Source organism: Thunnus maccoyii, chromosome 21 (assembly GCF_910596095.1).
Source record: "Thunnus maccoyii chromosome 21, fThuMac1.1, whole genome shotgun sequence".
NCBI lineage: Eukaryota > Metazoa > Chordata > Actinopteri > Scombriformes > Scombridae > Thunnus > Thunnus maccoyii.
In genome coordinates, this window is record NC_056553.1 from 27,529,540 (window position 1) to 27,549,369 (window position 19,830).

The 19,830-nt window shown below is 38.9% G+C and overlaps 1 protein-coding gene across 2 annotated transcripts in view; it reads left to right on the forward strand.

Annotated features, from left to right (window-relative positions):
* cubn (cubilin (intrinsic factor-cobalamin receptor)) overlaps positions 1 to 19,830 on the forward strand; it is a 184,286-nt gene that overhangs the window by 72,106 nt on the left and 92,350 nt on the right. For both annotated transcript variants that reach the window (XM_042398686.1, XM_042398687.1), the window contains 11 exons: positions 3,720 to 3,888; positions 10,215 to 10,396; positions 10,747 to 10,903; positions 12,156 to 12,272; positions 12,391 to 12,504; positions 12,630 to 12,758; positions 12,838 to 12,970; positions 14,460 to 14,665; positions 15,982 to 16,163; positions 17,404 to 17,596; positions 19,400 to 19,597. In XM_042398686.1, coding sequence (XP_042254620.1) covers positions 3,720 to 3,888; positions 10,215 to 10,396; positions 10,747 to 10,903; positions 12,156 to 12,272; positions 12,391 to 12,504; positions 12,630 to 12,758; positions 12,838 to 12,970; positions 14,460 to 14,665; positions 15,982 to 16,163; positions 17,404 to 17,596; positions 19,400 to 19,597 — 1,780 coding nt within the window. The remainder of the gene's footprint in view (positions 1 to 3,719; positions 3,889 to 10,214; positions 10,397 to 10,746; positions 10,904 to 12,155; positions 12,273 to 12,390; positions 12,505 to 12,629; positions 12,759 to 12,837; positions 12,971 to 14,459; positions 14,666 to 15,981; positions 16,164 to 17,403; positions 17,597 to 19,399; positions 19,598 to 19,830) is intronic.

Here is a 19,830-nt window from a genome sequence, read left to right on the forward strand (position 1 = left end):
GGACTTCGGTTCCCACAATGCCATGCTCAGTTTACACCGAGGTGTGAAATCAGGCAGATTCAAACTCTCGGCTCCCTTTGGACAAGGCCTGCCGGTACCCATGTGGGATCCCGTTCTCCAGCCGTGATGTCACCAAGAGTATAAACACCTGAGATGCTCTCAAAACTACACTTACAGTCGTGGTTACTGCTTCCAGCTGTTCCCACAGCTACCATTAGGAAGTATACCTGTACGTACATTAACTATAACTAGATCGCACAATCTCAACCTCGCTGGATGAGTAGAGATTTTTGTGTGTTCCACCGAGTACGTTACTGGATCCGAAGAAAAACACCACTGTGCAACCCAGTGCTCTCACCCTTTCCTGCAGAAGTGAAGAAGAAGGATAACCCCACTTTTCTTTAACTGAATCGACTCTGCTGTTTCTTTGCCACTCAGTCGAGGATTAGCCACCATGAAACCAACCGACAGAGCGAGAAGACCATCACCATCTGAGCCCCAAGGAACCAAGCAGTACCCAAAAGATGGACTGAAACACACTTAACTCGCTTCCTTAAATGATACAAGAAAGAGGTTTAAGTCTGGGCAGAGATAGATTACTACAGTAGTTTGTTATTTTAAGCTTTATCGTTGCTGTTGTGAAGTTAACGGACCGTGAGTGTGGTTACTGCTGCTGAGAATTCTATGGAACTGTTATTGTTGTTTGCTGCTTGTTTTGGTTGTGTTTATCATACTAAGTAGATTTGTGTTTTGTCCACCTTTGTTGGGCTGCTTTGTGTTAGTTTGTCACCGTGTGTGAAGCCAGTAAATTGTTTTATCTGTTAAAAGGCCAGTGACCACAGGGGATGGATCACTGTCAGTTTACTGTGTCTCTGAGTCATAAAAGCAATTACTATTACTACTATTACTATGTCTCCCCACGACTGCTAGGATCACACACACTCACACACACATTTGGTGAGCGGATAACTTGGTAGCAGTGCTTAGCTCTGTCCACAATCTATCTTACTGTCAGAGACACGTGTTAAGCTGGCAGACGCCATTTGCCATTGTCTGTTCAGATCTCGCGGTCACCTCTTCTGACCAGAACTCTTGCGTGATGTGTTCCCCCAACATGGGTCACGTTTGCCATCTTGCTCCTCGTCTTCCTCTCTTACACACACACACACACACACCCACAACCACCCACCCACAAACACACACACGCAGACACATCTACATGTGCTATATGTTTGCTTGTTGTTATAGCTGGTTGTTGTTTATAGCTGCTTGTGTTTGATAGTTTGTAGTTGGATGATAGATGTTTATTGACTGAAGTGCTATGGATTGTTAATTGATATTGTTAATGTTAATAAACTTTGTTATACCTTAAACAGAAGTTGTTTTGGCATTATTTGTATACATATTATGTTAAAGGCTGGGTGGGGCTCTGTTATTATTAATTAAATTATTAATAATTTTTTATTGATTTATCTTTGATAATCATTAATTATTGCTGATAACCAAACCTGCTCCTAACCACATCCCAACTTTAATATGAACATGTTACAACTTGTTATGTTTGAGATCAGATTATAATTAAACAAATCACAACAGGTCTGATCAGTCCATCCCGGAAATCGTGATCTTGTGATCGCAATAATTAATGCAAAATTCAACAAATTTCTGCAATATTAGAGGTAGGTTAAAATTTTGCAAAATCCCTGCAATTTCTTCGCATTAAAGGAACTACTAGGAGGATTATGACATCAGTATATCGTAAATTTAATGCCCACACCTTGTGATGAGAATGAAAGACTATTGTGACGAATCTATCAATATCCTCTATTTTGTATTGATATTGTGTGTGAGCAGGTCAGATTCACAGGAGTTCTGCTGAAAGCAGAATTGCTTATGGCACAAAGTAAGCCTTTCCGAACAAAACTTGCTTTATCAACAAAAGTAACTCCTCATTAACAGTTAGCAAGGCTCTTCAACCTCTCCTGTCATCATCAAAACAAACCCCATTCTGGTTGACCAGATAAAAACAGCAAAACAGGAAGTGATAGGGTTTATGGGAAATGTGGTCTAATCATGATAATTATTCAACCAACCGTTGCACTTCCCTGTGTCACTGTAATCAAAACAACCAACACAACATGTCATCAAATTTTACAGCCAAAAAAAATCACAAATCTTGAGAAAAGCAACTGCAAAATCAAACATTTTTGATCACAACAAACAGAAAAAACTCTGTGAAATCCTGGAGGGACTGTCTAATGAAATATCTGAAGTGAATCAGTTCATCAGCAAGAACTCTGTCCAAATCAGAGCAAAAGGCAGAGGAAAGCATGTCTGTTCTGTCAGTTACATCACTGTCCATTTTCAGTATGACTCTGGCATGAACAGAACTCGAAACGGGGTAACTCTTGACCTGCAATAAAACACTGAATGGAATGTAAAACAGCATTATACAACTGGTAGTTCTGACCGAGCAATCCGACTGGTCAACTAGACATTTAGAACGGGATCAAATCAGCATGACAGCACACCTAGCCGTGCTCAAATGAAAAATGCCTCATCACTAAAAATATTACTCTGCCATTCATTAGAACTATAGACCGTGACATTGCGCTAACAATAACAGTCACTTCTGGATAGACAACTGGCAGTTGATTTGAATAACTGAGATATATGAACTTGGCAAACTTGTTTATTTCTGTTCTCATTTTCAGCTATAACTGTAACATTTGAATATGTGTAGCTAAACACGGTGGTCCAACCAATCTGATGTTTCTGCTGTGTCTATTTTAAGTACTGTGTTGCTTTGCTAGGGTCATTGGGTTGTTTTGTTTGTCTTTCTTTTATGTTTGTGAAATTGGATTGAACTGAACTGATTTGGGGTTGTGGGGAAAACAAAACGGATCCATTTCGGAGTGGATTGAACTCTGAGATTGCGGGACAAGTTACACACACACACACACTCACACACATACCAAAAAACCCAAACCCTTCTCCAATCTTTATCGTTACCTGGCACCTCCATACACAACAAGACATTTTCTCTTCAGTTGAGAGTATATCTCAGCTTTCACTCTGGCATCCTCCATCAGCTGTGCCGGTGAGTCGGTGACATAGCACTACTAGCTTAAAAATATCTATGAATTTCACAGACATAGTAGCTAAATCTGTGCATGGAGAAATTATTTTTTTCAGCAGATATCTTAGTTACAACAAGATTGAGCTAGCAAAGCAGTTTTGTGTTCATAAATGTGGTTTGGGAAATTTCACAATCTCTAGAGAGCATTAGCTCAAGTTGGCTGGCTGACTCAACTGGGACTAGAAATCACCTGTGTTGCTAGGTCATTACTAACAGTCAGCCTACTTGCTGGAGTGGTAAACTAGGTTTCATTACATAGGAGTCTACAGACATAACTGGTTGTTTTCCAGGTATTAGTCATACCCCATGTATTTCCAAGGAAACAGAGATAACACTAGCATAAAGCTTTTTAGTTTTAGAATGAATTGCCCCACAATCTGAATACATTTTGATTATATCTTTTTTTGTCGTTGGTAACTGTTGTATAATCGCAATATTACACTTGAGGGTGTGCTTTACTGTCATTGTTGGCACAACATGTGGTCATAAGCATCATTAAAGTATACCCTCTCTTGTAATATTGCTTAATTCAAAACCATTGCAGTTGGTGTTTTGACCATTACTTTTGACTTCTCCTCAGGTATTTGGAGGCCCAGACCTGTCAGCTCCTCAGCTGGCCAAGCTCTGTAGCACCACAACTAGGCCAATGCATGTCTCCAGCACTGGTAACCTGCTCACAGTGCGCTTTAAGTCAGATGCCTATGTCAGCGGTCGAGGTTTCAATGCAAGCTGGACCGAAAACTTGGGAGGTGGGTGAACATCATTGAGCACATGCCCATATGCTGTACCTCTGTCCCACCATACCATAGGAAAACACACTGTACTAGGGATTTGGGAGGGAGTGGTGAACATATCTTTATTCTTTATTTTTGTAATACATGAGGTAAGATAAGTAAAAAGTTAAGTTGGAGATTTCATGGAGGAATATCCAAGTGAGCCAAGTGTTCTTTGAGTGGTAGGCAGGCATCATGCAAAGTAGAGGTGCCAAATTGGCAGACAAAAATAACTAATAGAATGAGTGAGTTACTTTCACGCACCAATATTTTGTTTTGTGGAGACTGAATTTTCTTTAATCTTGTGGGGTGGAGAGACATTTGGAAGCAGCTTAACTTAACCAGTCTGAGCCTGGTCTTATAAATATTCTTCAGTTTGCTGTCTGTCAGTGATGATAATTCTTTGCATTCTTCTTTCTGCAGCTTTTAACACCTCTGCCTCAGCTAGAGCTGCAGCTGTTTCCCTTTCAAATCTTAAGGCTTCCATGTCTGCCACTAGAGTAGCTTTTTCCAAATCCAACCTTGCTTTCCCCTTTCTCTTTTCTAGCTCCCTTTTTGCAAAGTTCACTCTGGCATGTGCAGCTGGAAAGCCCTGGCTTTGGCAGCTGCCTTTTCAACTGAATACTTGTGTGAAAACATGTGCTATTTGAGCTTGTCATGGATGGTGATTTGGATTTTTCTACATCTATTAATAGCACCATAACGGTTTGATACTTTCCTCAAATCTTGCTGTACCCACTCATGTAATGGTTATTCACAGTACTTCCTATTTGTCTGATTGACTTTGGCTTACTTCAAGTGTGTCACATAGATTAACAGCCAGTCAACCTCTCTCACAAGTCAGGTTTTGAGCAACCATGCTCCTTTAATCAATTCTCCATATAACATGCAAAAGAATTAATCTGTACAAAAAAAGAATATTTTTGCCTGACAAATACAGAACAAATAGACTTATAACCCTTGCTTTTTGTGGGCTACAAGGAAAGGATGGCTGGAGACTGAAAACAAGTCCTACATACAGTCTATCCACCATGTGGTCTGCCATGAGAGAGATGGAGCACTACGTCCTGATGTTCCCTCAAGAGAGGGTGGCACAACTTCTCTTTGCTGAAGTCTACATATGAGTAACTACGTAAAAACTAGAAAACTAGAACAATTAAACTAGTACTGTTTAGTTTGTACATTTTCTCTACTTTTAACAAATGAAGGATTGCAGGCTGCAACCACTTACGGTTAATGGGAAGATGAAATTGTGGTTGTAAAAGGCTTCTTTTTGCTTGCTCTCTAAATCCATCATTTAAAAGAATGACAGATTATTTTTTATATAGACTTCATGTTTCTATTTGTCTGCTTTTGGTTTATCGACAGAATTCTAATACATCTGTAAAAAAATATTCAATATTCAATTTTCAGTCAATGCATTTCCTCTCTTCTTGTCCTTTGAAATGTGCCTGGGGCAAAGTGCTCCACCTAGGGGTGGGCCCAAATCCAAATACATTATTTAGCAAAGCACAAATAGTGGGTTTTTTATGAACATTTATTTTGTGCAAATATTTTAAAAATTACTTGTTTTCGAGTAGAAAAAAAAAGGTCCGTTACATTGCTATTGCAGTCCCTGTTTTCTGCTCCGCTGTTACATCTATCAGCATGTCTTAATGAGGGGAGTCACATCCACCTGCTGCATGACGCACATTTCCTCATTTGGACATCACTCACAGAAATGGGGGTGTTCACTAGAGATAAAGCTGAGCTACTGACACATGCCTCATGAACAAGCTTCATGAACACTTACTGTAACACTTTAATTTTCTAAACTTAGTGTAATAAAAACAAACACAAGATATTTAAGCGTCTTTCCACTTTTATTCAAATACAAATACAATTATTGTGGATATGTAGATGGTTTCAGGCCTGGACTGGAATGAGATAAATATCACTTCATGTGTCCACTATGTGGCACTAGAGAACACCCACTAATTATACACATGTTGCTGTATATCATGTGTCGACCACACCATGTAAATTTCATGTAAATCAGATAATGTTTGTCATATAAGGCTGACTTCCGGTTGTCAGTAGGTGGCGCTATGACTATGACTCAATATTAACATTCAGATGTGTTCAGGCTTGGACTCTTATCAAGTAAGAGAAATTTGGTGCAGGTTGGACAATGTACACTAAATTACAACAACTTCCTGCTTCAGTGTGAAATATCAAAGTTTGCTGCATTGTCACGGCAACAATATTCAATGAAAACTGAAAAAAGACTTTGATAACTTTTCATTGTAAAGGTCTTTAAATGACACTGACCAAATTTGAAGTTCATCGTGTTAAAATACAATGGCTGCTAATTTTGAAAACTGCGCTATAAAATAAGTTAATTCAAAATGGCTGACTTCCTGTTGGACTGAGGGTATGGCTCCAAAGACTTATTTGTGCATCTGAATATGATTCATGGCCCTACCAAATTTCGTTCATGTATGTCAAATTTAAAGGTGAGAGCTTTGACTCTGAAATATTCTAGGGGGCACCCTTAAGTCTTTTTGCCACACCCAAGTCCAACAACCATATCAGACAACTAAATTCACCCCTTCTGATGCATATGCCAAGTTTCGTGAGTTTTCTAGCACCCCTAGCCCCTCAAACACAGCTCCCTGTTTCATGCCAAATAATGCGCCACCATGGCAACAGCTTTTGATGAAAACGTAAAAGCGTCACCATTTAGCATCACCACTGTCCTACAACTCAGCAGACCAAATTTTTGGTGGATCGGTTTAACCTGCTAGGAGTAGTTAGTAAAACTGTTGGGCCTATAAGTTCCTGTTGCCAATAGATGATGCTATTACTTTGATTCAATATGAGCCTGTACATGTCTTCGGACCAGGACTCTTGTCAAACATGTTAAATTTGGGAAAGATCTGGCCATATGGAGTCAAGTTACAACAGTTTGTTATACAATGGCGAAACATCGGAATTTGCTGCATCACTACGGCAACGGCGTTAAATGAAAACTCACAATCTTCGCAATATAACATCATCAAGGTCTTAAGTCTTTTCTGACCAAATTTCAGGTGGATCTGTTCATCCTGCTAGGCACAGGTCATAAAAATGTAGCACCTGTAACTTCCTGTTGCCAGTAGGTGGTGCTATAAGAATGAATCAGTATTGACACATGGATGCATTCAGGGCGGGACCTCTATCAAGCATGACAAATTTGGTGCAGGTTGGAAGATGTATGCTCAAGTTATGACAACTTCCTGTTTCATGGCAAAACATCAAAGTTTCCCACATTTCCAGGCAAGGGCATTCAGCAAAAACTCAGGAGGAGTTCATTAAAATACAGGGCATGGAAATCACAAAAACTGAACAGTAAAATCAAAATGGCCGACTTCTTGTTGGGTTTAAGCTATGGATCCAAGAGACTTTTTTGTGTGCTCTGGCATGATACGTGTGTTCCAATTTTCATACATGTAGGTTTAACGTGCAGCGGGGACTACCTCGTTGAAATATTGTAGGCGGCGCTATTGAGCCAGTTTGCATCACTGATGGAATATTGTCATGTAGATGTGTTCAGGCCGGGACTCTTATCAAACATGAAGTTTGGTGCAGATTGGAGCATTTACACTAAAGTTATGGCAATTTCCTCTGTCATGGCAAAACATCAAAACTCAATGCCAGGCCATGGCCACGTGCTTCAATGATAGCTAAATCTAAACTAAAACTTTTGATCATAAACTAGTCTAGTGGCTAGTGACACTGATTTTGAAGTCGTTATGATGAATTCTGTAGGAGGAGTTCGTTAAAATACAAGGCATGCAAAATCGCCAAAACTGACCACTAAATTCAAAATGGCCGACTTCCTGTTGTGTCTAAGCGATGGGTCTAAGAGACTTTTTGGTGCGCCCTGGCATGATACATGTATGTTCCGATGTTCGTACATGCAGGTTTAACGTGGTGCGGGGGCTGCTTCGTTGAAATATTGTAGGGGGTGCTGTCGAGCCATTCCACCACACCCATGCCTGCTACCTATACAATATTACAGACTTTAAGGCTTGTCATGTGTGCAAAGTTTTGTGAGTTTTCAAGCATGTCTAGCCCCTCAAAAACAACGAAAAATGGTGTAAACAATGTGTTGCCATGGCAACGGCTTTTGATGAAAAGTCAAAAGCTTCAGGAGTTATCAACATCAAGGTCTAACACCTTGGCTGACCAAATTTTATGTGTTTTTGGCTAACCTGCTAGGAGTAGTTAGCAAAAGAGTGGTGCTTAAGACTTCTTGTTGCCAGTAGGTGGTGCTATGACTATGACTCAATGTGAGCCTGTACTTGCTTTCAGACCGGGACCCTTATCAAGCATGGGAAATTTGGAAAAGATCTGATCATGCAGACTCAAGGTATAACACTTTCTTTGTTCATGTCCAAACATCGAAATTCGCCGTGCCTCCACAGCAAAGGCGTCCAGTGAAAACTCATCATTTTCTCTATATGGAATCATCAAAGACTTAAGGCTTTTCTGACCAAATTTCAGATGGATCTGTTCATCCAGCTTGGTACAGCTTATAGAAGTACAGAACATGTAACTTCCAGTCGCCAGTAGGTGGCGCTATGAGTATGTCTCAATATTGAGACATAAATGTATTCAGGATGGGACCCTCATGAAGCATGAGAAATTTGGGGCAGATTGGACAATGTACGTTGAGTTATCAGGACTTCCTGTTTTATGGCGAAACATCACAATTCGATGCATCGCCACGGCAAGGGCATTCAGTGAAATCTCATGATTTTGATAACTTTTGATCACAAACTAGTCTAGATGACACACACAAATTTTGAAGTCAATCTGATGAAATCTGTCGGAGGAGTTAAAATACAAAGCATGCAAATTTCCGAAAATGGTTAATGGTTAATTCAAAATGACTGACTTCCTGTTGGGTTTAGGGTTTTGCTCCAAGAGACTTTTTTGTGCATTTTGGCATTATACATGTGCGTACCGATTTCTGTGCATGTAGGTGAAACATGCCGCAGGGAATACAGTTTAGGGGGCGCTGTTGAGCCATTCTGCCACGCCCATGTTCAAGACCTATAAAATATCAAATTTTTCTCCACTTCTGATGTATGTGTATTGTGCTTTTGAATTTTTAATTTAATTTACCCATTCATTCATGCATTCATTCATTCTTTTAGTTGTATATATGTATATGTATATATGCTTAGTGTTTCCCAATCATCTCTATTCCTTGGTAGTAGTATCTTGATTTACAGCCAAGTCGTTGTATTTGTCTGTTCCTTTATATCAGAGATGAGAGTGAGAGATGAGATGGGAGTTCACTATATTCAGAGTTCATGACTCTCAGATATAAGACTGATGAATTTGATTTAATTATTTTTCCTCCCAATTAATTGATTATTAATTAATTAATGGAGGTGGTGCCCCTATTGACTGAACGAGTGCATATTAATTTCAAGTGTAGTGTTATTCCTACATCTACAAGAGACACAAACAGAAGGTTTTGGAATGGTACTTATAGTCCCCTGACTTAAACATAATTGAAAATCTGTGGGAAGATCTTAAAAGAGCTGTGCATGCAAAACAGCCCAAGAATATTGCAGAACTAGAAGCCTTTTGGGAGGAAGAATGGACGAAAATCCCAAATACAAGAATTGAAAGACATTTAGCTGGCTACAAAAAGCGATTTCAATTTATAGCATAAAAAGTAACAATATTGTTTGCTGAAAATATTGTTTTTTTTCCATATCCTAGAGAAACTGTGTTTACATTTTTCAATTAAAAAAATAACCAAAATACGTTATTTGTCAAGGGGTAGCCAAACTTTTGTATACAACTGTACATACATATATACATACAAACAAAACACATACATATGGGCAACTGTGGCTCAGGAGGTAGAGCAGGTGGTCGACTAATCAGAAAGTCGGTGTTTGGATCCCCGGCTCCTCCAGTCTGCATGTGAAAGTGTCCTTTGGCAAGATACTGAACCCCAAATTACTCTGAGTGTGTGTGTGTGTGTGTGAGTGAGCATTAGAAACAATGGTAAAAAGCGCTATATCACTCCTGATGAGCAGGTTGGCACCTTGTGTATGAATGTGTGTGCGAATGGGTTAATGTTGGCATGTGTTGTAAGGCACTTTGAGTGGTCGATAGACTAGAAAAGTGCTATATAAATGCAGTCCATTTGCCATTTACTATACATACAATACATTGGAGAGAAGATGTACAGTTTACCATCAGCACCAGTGGAATGACACTTTTGGTAACCTTTTAATCAACTGTCCTTCCTGCAGGCTGTGGAGGCCCAGTCATGGCTCCATCAGGGGAGATCCATTCTCCTTTGTATCCCAACAGCTATCCCAACAATGCGGACTGTTCCTGGGTCATCAGTGTGGATCCCAGCCATCGTGTCTTCTTCAACTTCTCTGACCTAGACATTGAACATCATAGCAACTGCTTATGGGACTATGTGGCTGTGAGTGCCTGATTTAGGAACATTTAATCAGTAGTTCAAAAGCATCATGCCAATACACTTTTGCTTTGTTGGTGACCTATTTGAGCTCCCAGCCTCTAAGGTGTTTTTGTCTTGTTGTTCTTTTATCAATGTATTGGTTTGCTTGAGTTGCTCGTAAAAGTAAAATACTGGGGAATTTACCAACATACAGTAGAACTGATTAAGCCTGTCCAGTAAATGGATAAATACCTTTACATTGTTAGTGATTTACTGTACAACTTGCATTACCTGGATAACTGTAACCATCAATAGACTCCACGATTCCTGTAGCTACATAGTTTTACTAAAACAATGCATCTGTCCCTCTGTAGATCCATGATGGTCCAACCATATCTTCTCCTCTGCTCGCCCGTGTGTGTGGTACCAGTCTTCCTCCCTCCATCACCTCCACCCAGAACACCATCTATGTTCGCTTTCGGTCTGACTCCAGTCGCAGCCACCGCGGCTTCAGTGCTCGCTTTGCTGAGGGTGGGTCTTCTTTAAGCTCTGCTTTAATCATGGGAACATGGCTGAATTATCTAATCCATCAATCCACCCATCTATCAATCCCTTTACAGTACTCACTTATGCTATGCCAGGTTGCGGGGGTTGGGCATGTAGATTGGCTGAAATTTATCCCAAAATGCACTGATGAGTTGAAGGGTACATCTATGACAAGTCACCACTCTATTACAGGGCCAATTTAGAAGCCACATGCCCCAAAATCTCCGAATTGCTGTGCTACTCACATAAGATATTTTTGTCTCAAACTACTTTCATGTTAAAATGAGAGTGCACAAACTACACAACTGATCTCACACCAAGAATATTCCACATTCCATGACTGAAGCCAATGATTGCAATATTAAATGAAAACACACTGGAAGTGACGGTGTATGGAGGGTTTTAAAGGCTGAAACGAAATATATAAATACATAAATAATTATATAATAAAATGCTTAAATAAGTAGTGTAACTTACTGCAGCAAGATAAATAAATCTGTCGACTTCATCCATAAAAGTCAGGGATGGACTCTGCCCTGCAACTGGTGGTTGAACTTGAATCCACTGCTTTGCCTAATTCAAGATGGCAGCACTTGGTGCAGATCTTAATGAAATATTGTGTGCTACAATGGTAGATATGTTCGCTCTAGCTGAACAGATGGAGCAAATGCCAATTCCTATGATTTTTTAGATCAGATTGAGGGAATTGCTGAGCAAATTAGAATGATATCGGCCCTGACTGACACAGAAATTAATAAAGCTTTATTCACAATTCCAAATCCTGCTGGGTCTGTAATACTGTTCATTCACCAATCAGAGGCTCCCTGACTTTTCATTCATTAAGTTTACACATTTATTTATTTCGCTACAGCAAGTTACACTATAGATTAATAAAAGTATATATAGATTTATAAATAGATACATTAATGTGGGAATAAATGAATAAGTAAATTAATTAATTAATATACAAATAAATAAATATACAAGTGTGTGTGTGTGTATATGTGTGTGTGTGTGTATATATATATATATATATATATATATATATATATATATATATATATATATATATAATGATGAATAAAGTTTTACCCAGAGTCAACTTGTTAATATAATGATGTTCCTATTTGGTATTGCTACAGTTACAGGCTATGGTAGGATTCCTGCTTCGATGTTACCTAATACGGTTTTAATATTTTAGTGTTTCTCTTTGGTTGGTGGTGTTTGTATTCAACAGCTTGTGGCGCAACCATCATAACAGACAATAATGGTGGAGCCATTGCATCACCACGGTACCCATCACCATACCCATCCAATCAAAACTGTAGTTGGATCATCAGAGCACAGGAACCATGTGAGTTGCCATAGTCAATTTTAACGTCCTCACACAGGGAAAGTTTTCTGGTGTATTCATGGTGATATAAACAAAATATTGTGTACTTTTAACCTTTGACTTGTCTCTCTATGGCCAGTTAACCACGTGACCCTGTCATTCACTGACTTTGAGTTAGAGATGATTTACTCTGACTGCTCCCATGATGCTGTGGAGATCCTAGATGGAGACAACTACCAGGCACCTTCTATAGGTAGTTATACTGTATGTGTGTGAGAGAGAGAGAGAGAGAGAGAGAGAGAGAGAGAGAAATGTGCAGTTAGTGAAATCATATGTAGTCTTTAATTCTAATAAAAATGTCAAGTAAAAATTTTTTAGGGCGCTATTGTGGCTCTGAGATTCCTCACCCGGTGACATCCTTCAGTAACTCCTTGGTGGTCAACTTCATCTCTGACCACTCTGTCTCCAGAAAAGGCTTCAGAGCCACCTACTCAGCATCCACCTCCAGTAAGACATGCCAGCACACTCCACTGACAGTTCTAGCTGGAAGACTGGAAGACTCATTATATTCACCTCTTCTTCTTAGGTTGTGGGGGAGATCTGGTGATGGAGAGTGGTACATTTAACAGTCCTAACTATCCAGATGCTTATCCGCCTAATGTGGAGTGTGTGTGGACAATCAACAGCTCACCAGGGAACCGTCTCCAGCTCTCATTTATGTTAGTCAATTTTGAACAACATAAATTCTCATTTAATATTTTTCTCATTTCATATATTATGTGATAAAATTTTCAAACTCCAGATTGACTTACTAGGTTTTCTGGATTTTTTGACCATGTTCTACATATGTCTTCAGTAACTATAACTTGCTCAGGTGACATAACATGACGGTAATAGTCACTGTTTTCATTCCACTTGAGCTTGTTATATATATACTTGTAGAGTTATATATAATATATATAACTCTACAAGTATATATATATATATATATATGTGTATATATATATATATATATATATATATATATATATTGGTACAAGATCAGCCAGTATATTGCTTCCAGATTTTCTCAAACTCTTACATTTTAATGAAATTGGTATTAGCTTCAAAAATACAGTTTTGGCCGGATTCTATTACAGTATATGCTATTTAAAGAGCCAACTTGTGTAGGACAGTGGCTTCATCAACAAACCATGAAACAAACAGTTGTAGTAGAATTTCCCTACTTTTTCATGATCTTAATTCAAAATGTCAACTTCTCACATACATGTTCATTGTTTTAAGGGGAATTAATATGGTTTTTCTGGTTCTCTTCTTCATACATTGTGATGTTGGATATCTATGTTAAACATGGTCAAAGTTCCCTGCAATCCAGGGCAGGGGTCAACCTACTCTGAATGCTTTGTTTGCAAGTTTTTTTCCACCTTGCCAACGAGCTGATGTCAGCCCATCGCACATGCCATGAACGGCCATCCTTTCTGTAGCCTTGGTTGCTAAGGTTGGTGTTAAGGTTTTTCCACGTGTTGTTTCCGTTGTCTATTCCTTTGTATTTTATGTGAAGTACTTTGAATTGCCTTGTTGTTGAAATGTGCTATACAAATAAATTTGCCTTGCCTTTCCTTGCATATTCTCACATGTCGGATCAATTTTCAGATTGGACATGTACAGTTGTATTTGAGAAGTTGACATTTTCAGTAAAGAACGAAAATAGTGAAATCCTACTACTACAGTTTGTTCCATGGTTTGTTGATGTAATCTCCCGAGTCGCCAGAAGTCGGCTATGACACAGTTTCCGGAAGCTAACCCCATCACAACAGAGTGAGCTCAACGGGAGGGGGGCCTTAAAGAGATGGGAGCTAAAACAGCCTATTTCATACAAGCTGAACTGAGAGGCTGTGTAAAGGTTCAGTCTAAGATAAATAAAGTGTTTTTAACTGTAAATCATGCAGAGATATTCCAGTAAAGCCCCAGATGAAAAGATATAGGCCTGGAAATAAACATAATATGTCCCTTTTACAGATATTTAAAAGGTTTGTTGTTTTCTGTGGTGATATATGCCAGAGACAGTAAAAACAAACTAAATTCCTTGTTTGTGCACTTAAGAGTCTTCATACTTGTTTTTTCTACCTATAATTAAACTATGGCTGATGTTCATTATTTAGAGGATACTACACTGTTGAATATCAGTAACAGTCATGTTTTGTTCAGTATCTTTCACCTGCAGGGAGACTCTGGCTGTAACAATGACTACTTGGAGATCAGAGAGGGCAACTCTACTGGGCCTCTGGTCGGTCGTTTCTGTGGAAGCTCCCTTCCTTCCAACTATACCTCTGTGATTGGTCACATCCTGTGGATTAAATTTGTCTCAGATGCATCCATTAGTGGAGCAGGATTCAGGGCCACCTTTTCACATTGTGAGTTTCTAAACTTACACAATCTTTGTTGTAGAGTCTAAAGCGTGGATGTGGTTTTTCTCTTCTCTCCTCCCCTTCTTTTCAAGTTCATCCTCCATACACACATACAGCTATTCATGTGTACAAATGCTACCGACAGCACACACCAAAATGATGGGTACAAATGTAACTATGGCTCTATGAATTCTGGATGAATGCCAGAGACTTTATGTAATACCTGAATATCCAACACACATACGCACAAGAGGTGGAGATCTTATACTTGCAAAGTTATATGCATGATGATGGTGATGGAGCATGACACTCAACAGTTGTCTCCTACAAAATCACCTTGTCAAGATTTTGCGTGACAATGAACTCTGGCAGTCATATAGAATTGTAGTTATATTTGATAATCTTGTTCTATTTCATTCTTGCTAACCACCTTAGACAATAAGTGACACCTGTATGACTCATACCAACAATGTCATAAGGAATCTGCACTCATTGTGCCTCAGTTGAAGACCAAAGATGCAGACAAGATTGTTGTTGCCACAGGATTAGGGATGGCTACACTAATCCTGTAGAAGCAGATAAAGGTGCACGATGAAGCCCAGACAGCTGCAGTACAGACATTACCTCATACAAATAAATAATGCATTAGATGGAATCCAACCAAAACACTTCAGGGCCCAAACTAAACATAATAAGCCAGTTCCAGTGTGCTAGTGTATCTTGACTCATTGAAAAATTTCATAGACTTAGTATTTCATTAGAGAAGTTGATGCTTTTTGAATGGGAGTCTATTGGAGCCATGGATTTTGGTACACAGTACTTCCACATTGGCTTCAATTTCAAGCCGTGGTTGTTCCCAATTGGATATACGCTGGCATATTCTGTTAGGAATATAGCTCTAACAGATTGCTTTTGAGGCTATTGTCATAGGGGGTAAAACACCAATGCTGCAGTGTGCACAGCCCTGCACATTTAAGTGAGAAGGTGAAAATGAGATGATTGCTGAGTGTCAGGCTCCTTAAACATTTGCATCATGTAGGTCACACATTATGTGCACGTGTGCTTGCAGCTAGAATTAATGAAGAATAGGACTCATATCACACCATGCCACCAACACATGCTCCATTGTGTCACACCTTAGCCCTTCTGATTGTCGTTAGTCATAGACACATCTTTGTGATGTCATTTTTCTCAATGCACGAAAGTTATGTACACCAGTTTATTCATCTGCTGAGTTATGTAATTAGATTAAATAATTAAAAAAGAACAACTTAAGAGAGAGAATCAGAAATCTAACTTTTGACTTCCTCACTGTTTCTCAGTGTATGGTAATGATATGACAGGGGAGTTTGGTCAGATAGCATCCCCACTGTATCCCAGAACATACCCTAATAACGCCCACTACCACTGGACCATTACTGTGGAGGGAGACAGCTATATCCAGATCCGCTTCTTGGACATAGACATAGAGGACCTGCATGACTGCTTCTACGACCAGCTCAAAGTAAGATTGTGTGTTCTGTGATGATTACAGTCAGAATGTTTGCACCGTTGTGTCTTAACTTTATTGAAGTGCATTGTGTTGTTTCACAATGTTCTTCACTGCAGCAGGAATTAATGGAATCATATTAATCCATTGGCTTTTTTAAAATGGATCCAGATGCATCAGATCATTGATTATACATCAAGACACACATCTTTTTTCAGTTTTTTTCGAAATTCAAAGCATTTTTTTTAAATTTAGCAGTTCACTTTATCTACTGATTGATAACACCTAAATTGATCAACAGTTTTATTCAGTTATTGTAACAGAGGAATAACAAGACCCGAAACTCACCATGTATATGTATGGGGTGGGAGCTGTTTCATTGAATGGACTTTCTCTATCAACTGTTTATTATACAGAACAGATTTACCTGTCGAGTACCAGTGATTTGTACCACCCTATTTGGAGCATTTTGAGGAAGGAAAGCATATCAATAAATAAGTTGAGATTTAATAAAAAAAACAACAATTTAAATAAGTGTCATCATGTTGACATCAAACTAAGACTTCTCAAACAAAAACTTTTCTTTGGCCCCAAACATGTTCCATAAGAGTATGTTTTACACATTGTGTTCTGCATGAAACAACAGTAGAAATTGAACCCCTTTAGTTTTTCATTTTCATTTCACTTCGGCTTAAAACGATCGTGCTGACCATTTCGATGCAGCTTTAGTTGAGCTTTGTCACCTCCTCATTCAGACAGGAATTCTTTATCTGTCCTTCCTCCATGTGCAAATCAAAGGTCCACATCGTATCTTCTCGTTTTCTTTTTTCTTTCTTCAGTGCAGTAAGCATGGTAGTACACATCCCCTCAGACACCATTTTTGCTTACTACTGTAGTCATAGACATGCTCTGATTAGTATTAGCTATCCTATGTTGCCTCCTTAGGGAGTGAGATTGATCCACCAGGGTTGTGCATTTGTGCTGGCTAGGCCAGGCAAGACTGTTTGTGTTTGTGTACTTGCATGGTGCATGTTTCTGGCCTTACAGATCATGATGGTATGACTGTCAGAGGTCAGTGTTGCCAGGGATGGGGTGGTGTCATGTAAAATAATACTCATATCATTTGTCTCTGTCATATTTAATTCTAAAAAAGGCCTCTTGCCACCATTTAAAACTATTACATTGCACAACAGGCTCACTTTTGTTTTCTACAAACATATGAATGTGATGGTTTTCAATCCTTGTTTCTCTCTAGATATTTGATGGCCCCAGTGTTCATTATTACCCCATCGCAACAATCTGTGGTCTGGCCCTGCCCCCTCCCTTAAGAAGTTCTGGTAGCACCCTCACCCTTCAATTCCAGTCAGATTCAGTGGTGGGAGGACGAGGCTTCCTTGTGGAATGGACTTCTGTCCAGGACTCTGGACCACCCCCTACCATCACACCAGGTCAGACTAGTTAGTCCCTTTGAGCCTGATTACATACACCACACAACATAAAAGACATGCATGCTGAATGCTACAGCTCACTTAAAACAAGAAGTAGAAGAAAATTACAAGCCTGCGACTGAGGTAGAAGTGCACAGGTTAGTGCAAGCTGAACTTCTACATTATCAACATTGAGTAAAAGTGTAAAAATTAAAGTATTATTCAAATTGCATATACACTAATCTGTGCATGTTAAAACTGGACTACTGAATTGTTTTCAGCCTGGTATTGCATTCCTAGAGAATCTATGCCATTGCAATGTCTACATCTGTGTGGACAGCCTGCAACAATGGCTGAAGGTATACTCACTCAAATAGTATGGGTGTAACATAATTTATTTAAAATAAGCCATTCTTTTGATGATCTTTCATGGCTGGATATCCCAAGTTTTCTAAAAAAGTAGAGGTACCAAACAAGGTTGTCCCTCTTCTCCTTTACCTTTTGCTTTGACCATAAAGCCTGTAGCTGGAACTGAAAGACCAAGTGAATAGTGAATGTTTTCAGAGTGTAAGATCAATTGGAAAGATAGATCAACAATTTACAAGTCATTTGCCTTGCCACAAATACAAGCAGTATGATTTTCCCTTTAAGTTGTCTTTTATTGGATTAATGTAGATTAATTAATTAATTATAATAATTAAATTATATTACCCTGGCATTGCCCTTTTGCCCAAACTTTCTGATTTAACTAAACCTAATTTTCTGCCTGTGGTGAGCAAAATTAAATTAGCTAGTTCAGAGATTGGTAAATTTACGAGTATACTTATATAACTCATGCATTTGAGGTTACATACAATCAGGATAGAAGCAAAGACTTTTTAGAGGCCCTCACATTAAACCTGCTAACCTCAGATGACAGATGTTTAATTACAGGCCCTGTAACCTTGGTTGCCCTTAAGTTCAGCTATGATTAGGGATAAATTCCTTGCTGAGAGCAACTTTTGCTAAGAAAATGAATGAACCCCTAAGATAACAGAACGGGTGTGGTTTGCCCCCAATGCTATTTATGGCATCACGTTTCGTTAATGAATTTACTGTCTCCATAGTAACTGGTTAACAAGTGACTGGGCTGTGCCTGTGAATGTTAAGGAAGATATTAATCAGCACAGGATGATAGATAGATAGATAGATAGATAGATAGATAGATAGATAGATAGATCCAAAACAACTTATACTTGGTGCAAGCATGTTGGTAATAATACAAACTTGCTTAGAATCATGTTGTCTGCTGCACCCCTTTCAATCCTGTATGTTTGGCTTGATATTTATGCCATGCTTTATCAATGTGGTATTAAAAAGTACTATATTTTTCCTTCAGATTAATTATCCAATGTATTTCAAGGAACCTTAATGGATCCTTAAGCTTATACAGCTCATCAAATGTATTCCCTTACTGTATTTTAGTATTTGTCCCCCTTGCTTCTGTTTTTTATGGCGGTTGAGTGGGATGGCAGGTGTTTAATTTGGATTTGTCTATTTTGTATATACAGTATGTGTACATGCTTGGAGAGCATATGCAAAGGAATTTATGTATTTGTCAAAACTTTCCTGATTAAAAAGAGATTTAAAGAAAAAAAGATTTAAAGAAAAAAATATTTATAGACATAAAAGTATATAAATGTAGTATAAGTTACAGTTAATTCAGTCAGTGTATCACTTGTGTCTGTATGAATTATCTTATGGATGGATGGACTTTGTTCCTACAGCTAACCTTTTAAGTATCGCATGTGCACTATCTGAAGGAACCTGTTGTGTGTGTGTCAGGTGCATGTGGTGGAATGCTAATGACAGGGGAGACTCCTGGCTTCCTCTACTCTCCCGGCTGGCCTGAAAACTACCCTGCTGACCAGGAGTGCACCTGGTTGATACGTTCTCCAGACTCAACTGTAGAATTTAACCTCTTGTCTCTGGACATCGAGGACTACCCCAACTGCTACTTTGACAGTCTTGTCATAAGAGATGGTAAGCCTTGAAACTCCACAGAATGAGACAGTGATGAAATAATAATCAAATATTTTGCGCTGTAGGCAGCTGTTAATTCAAAATCAGTGGGCTTGCCCTTCTGTCTAGTCTAATGTCCTCTGTGGGTCGGGGGGAGTTTTGCAAGGTTTGAGGAAGTAACCCATCAGAATTATCTAAGTTTGTTGTTGAAGATTTTTTTAATTTTTTATTGTTTAATTTGAATTTCTATCAAA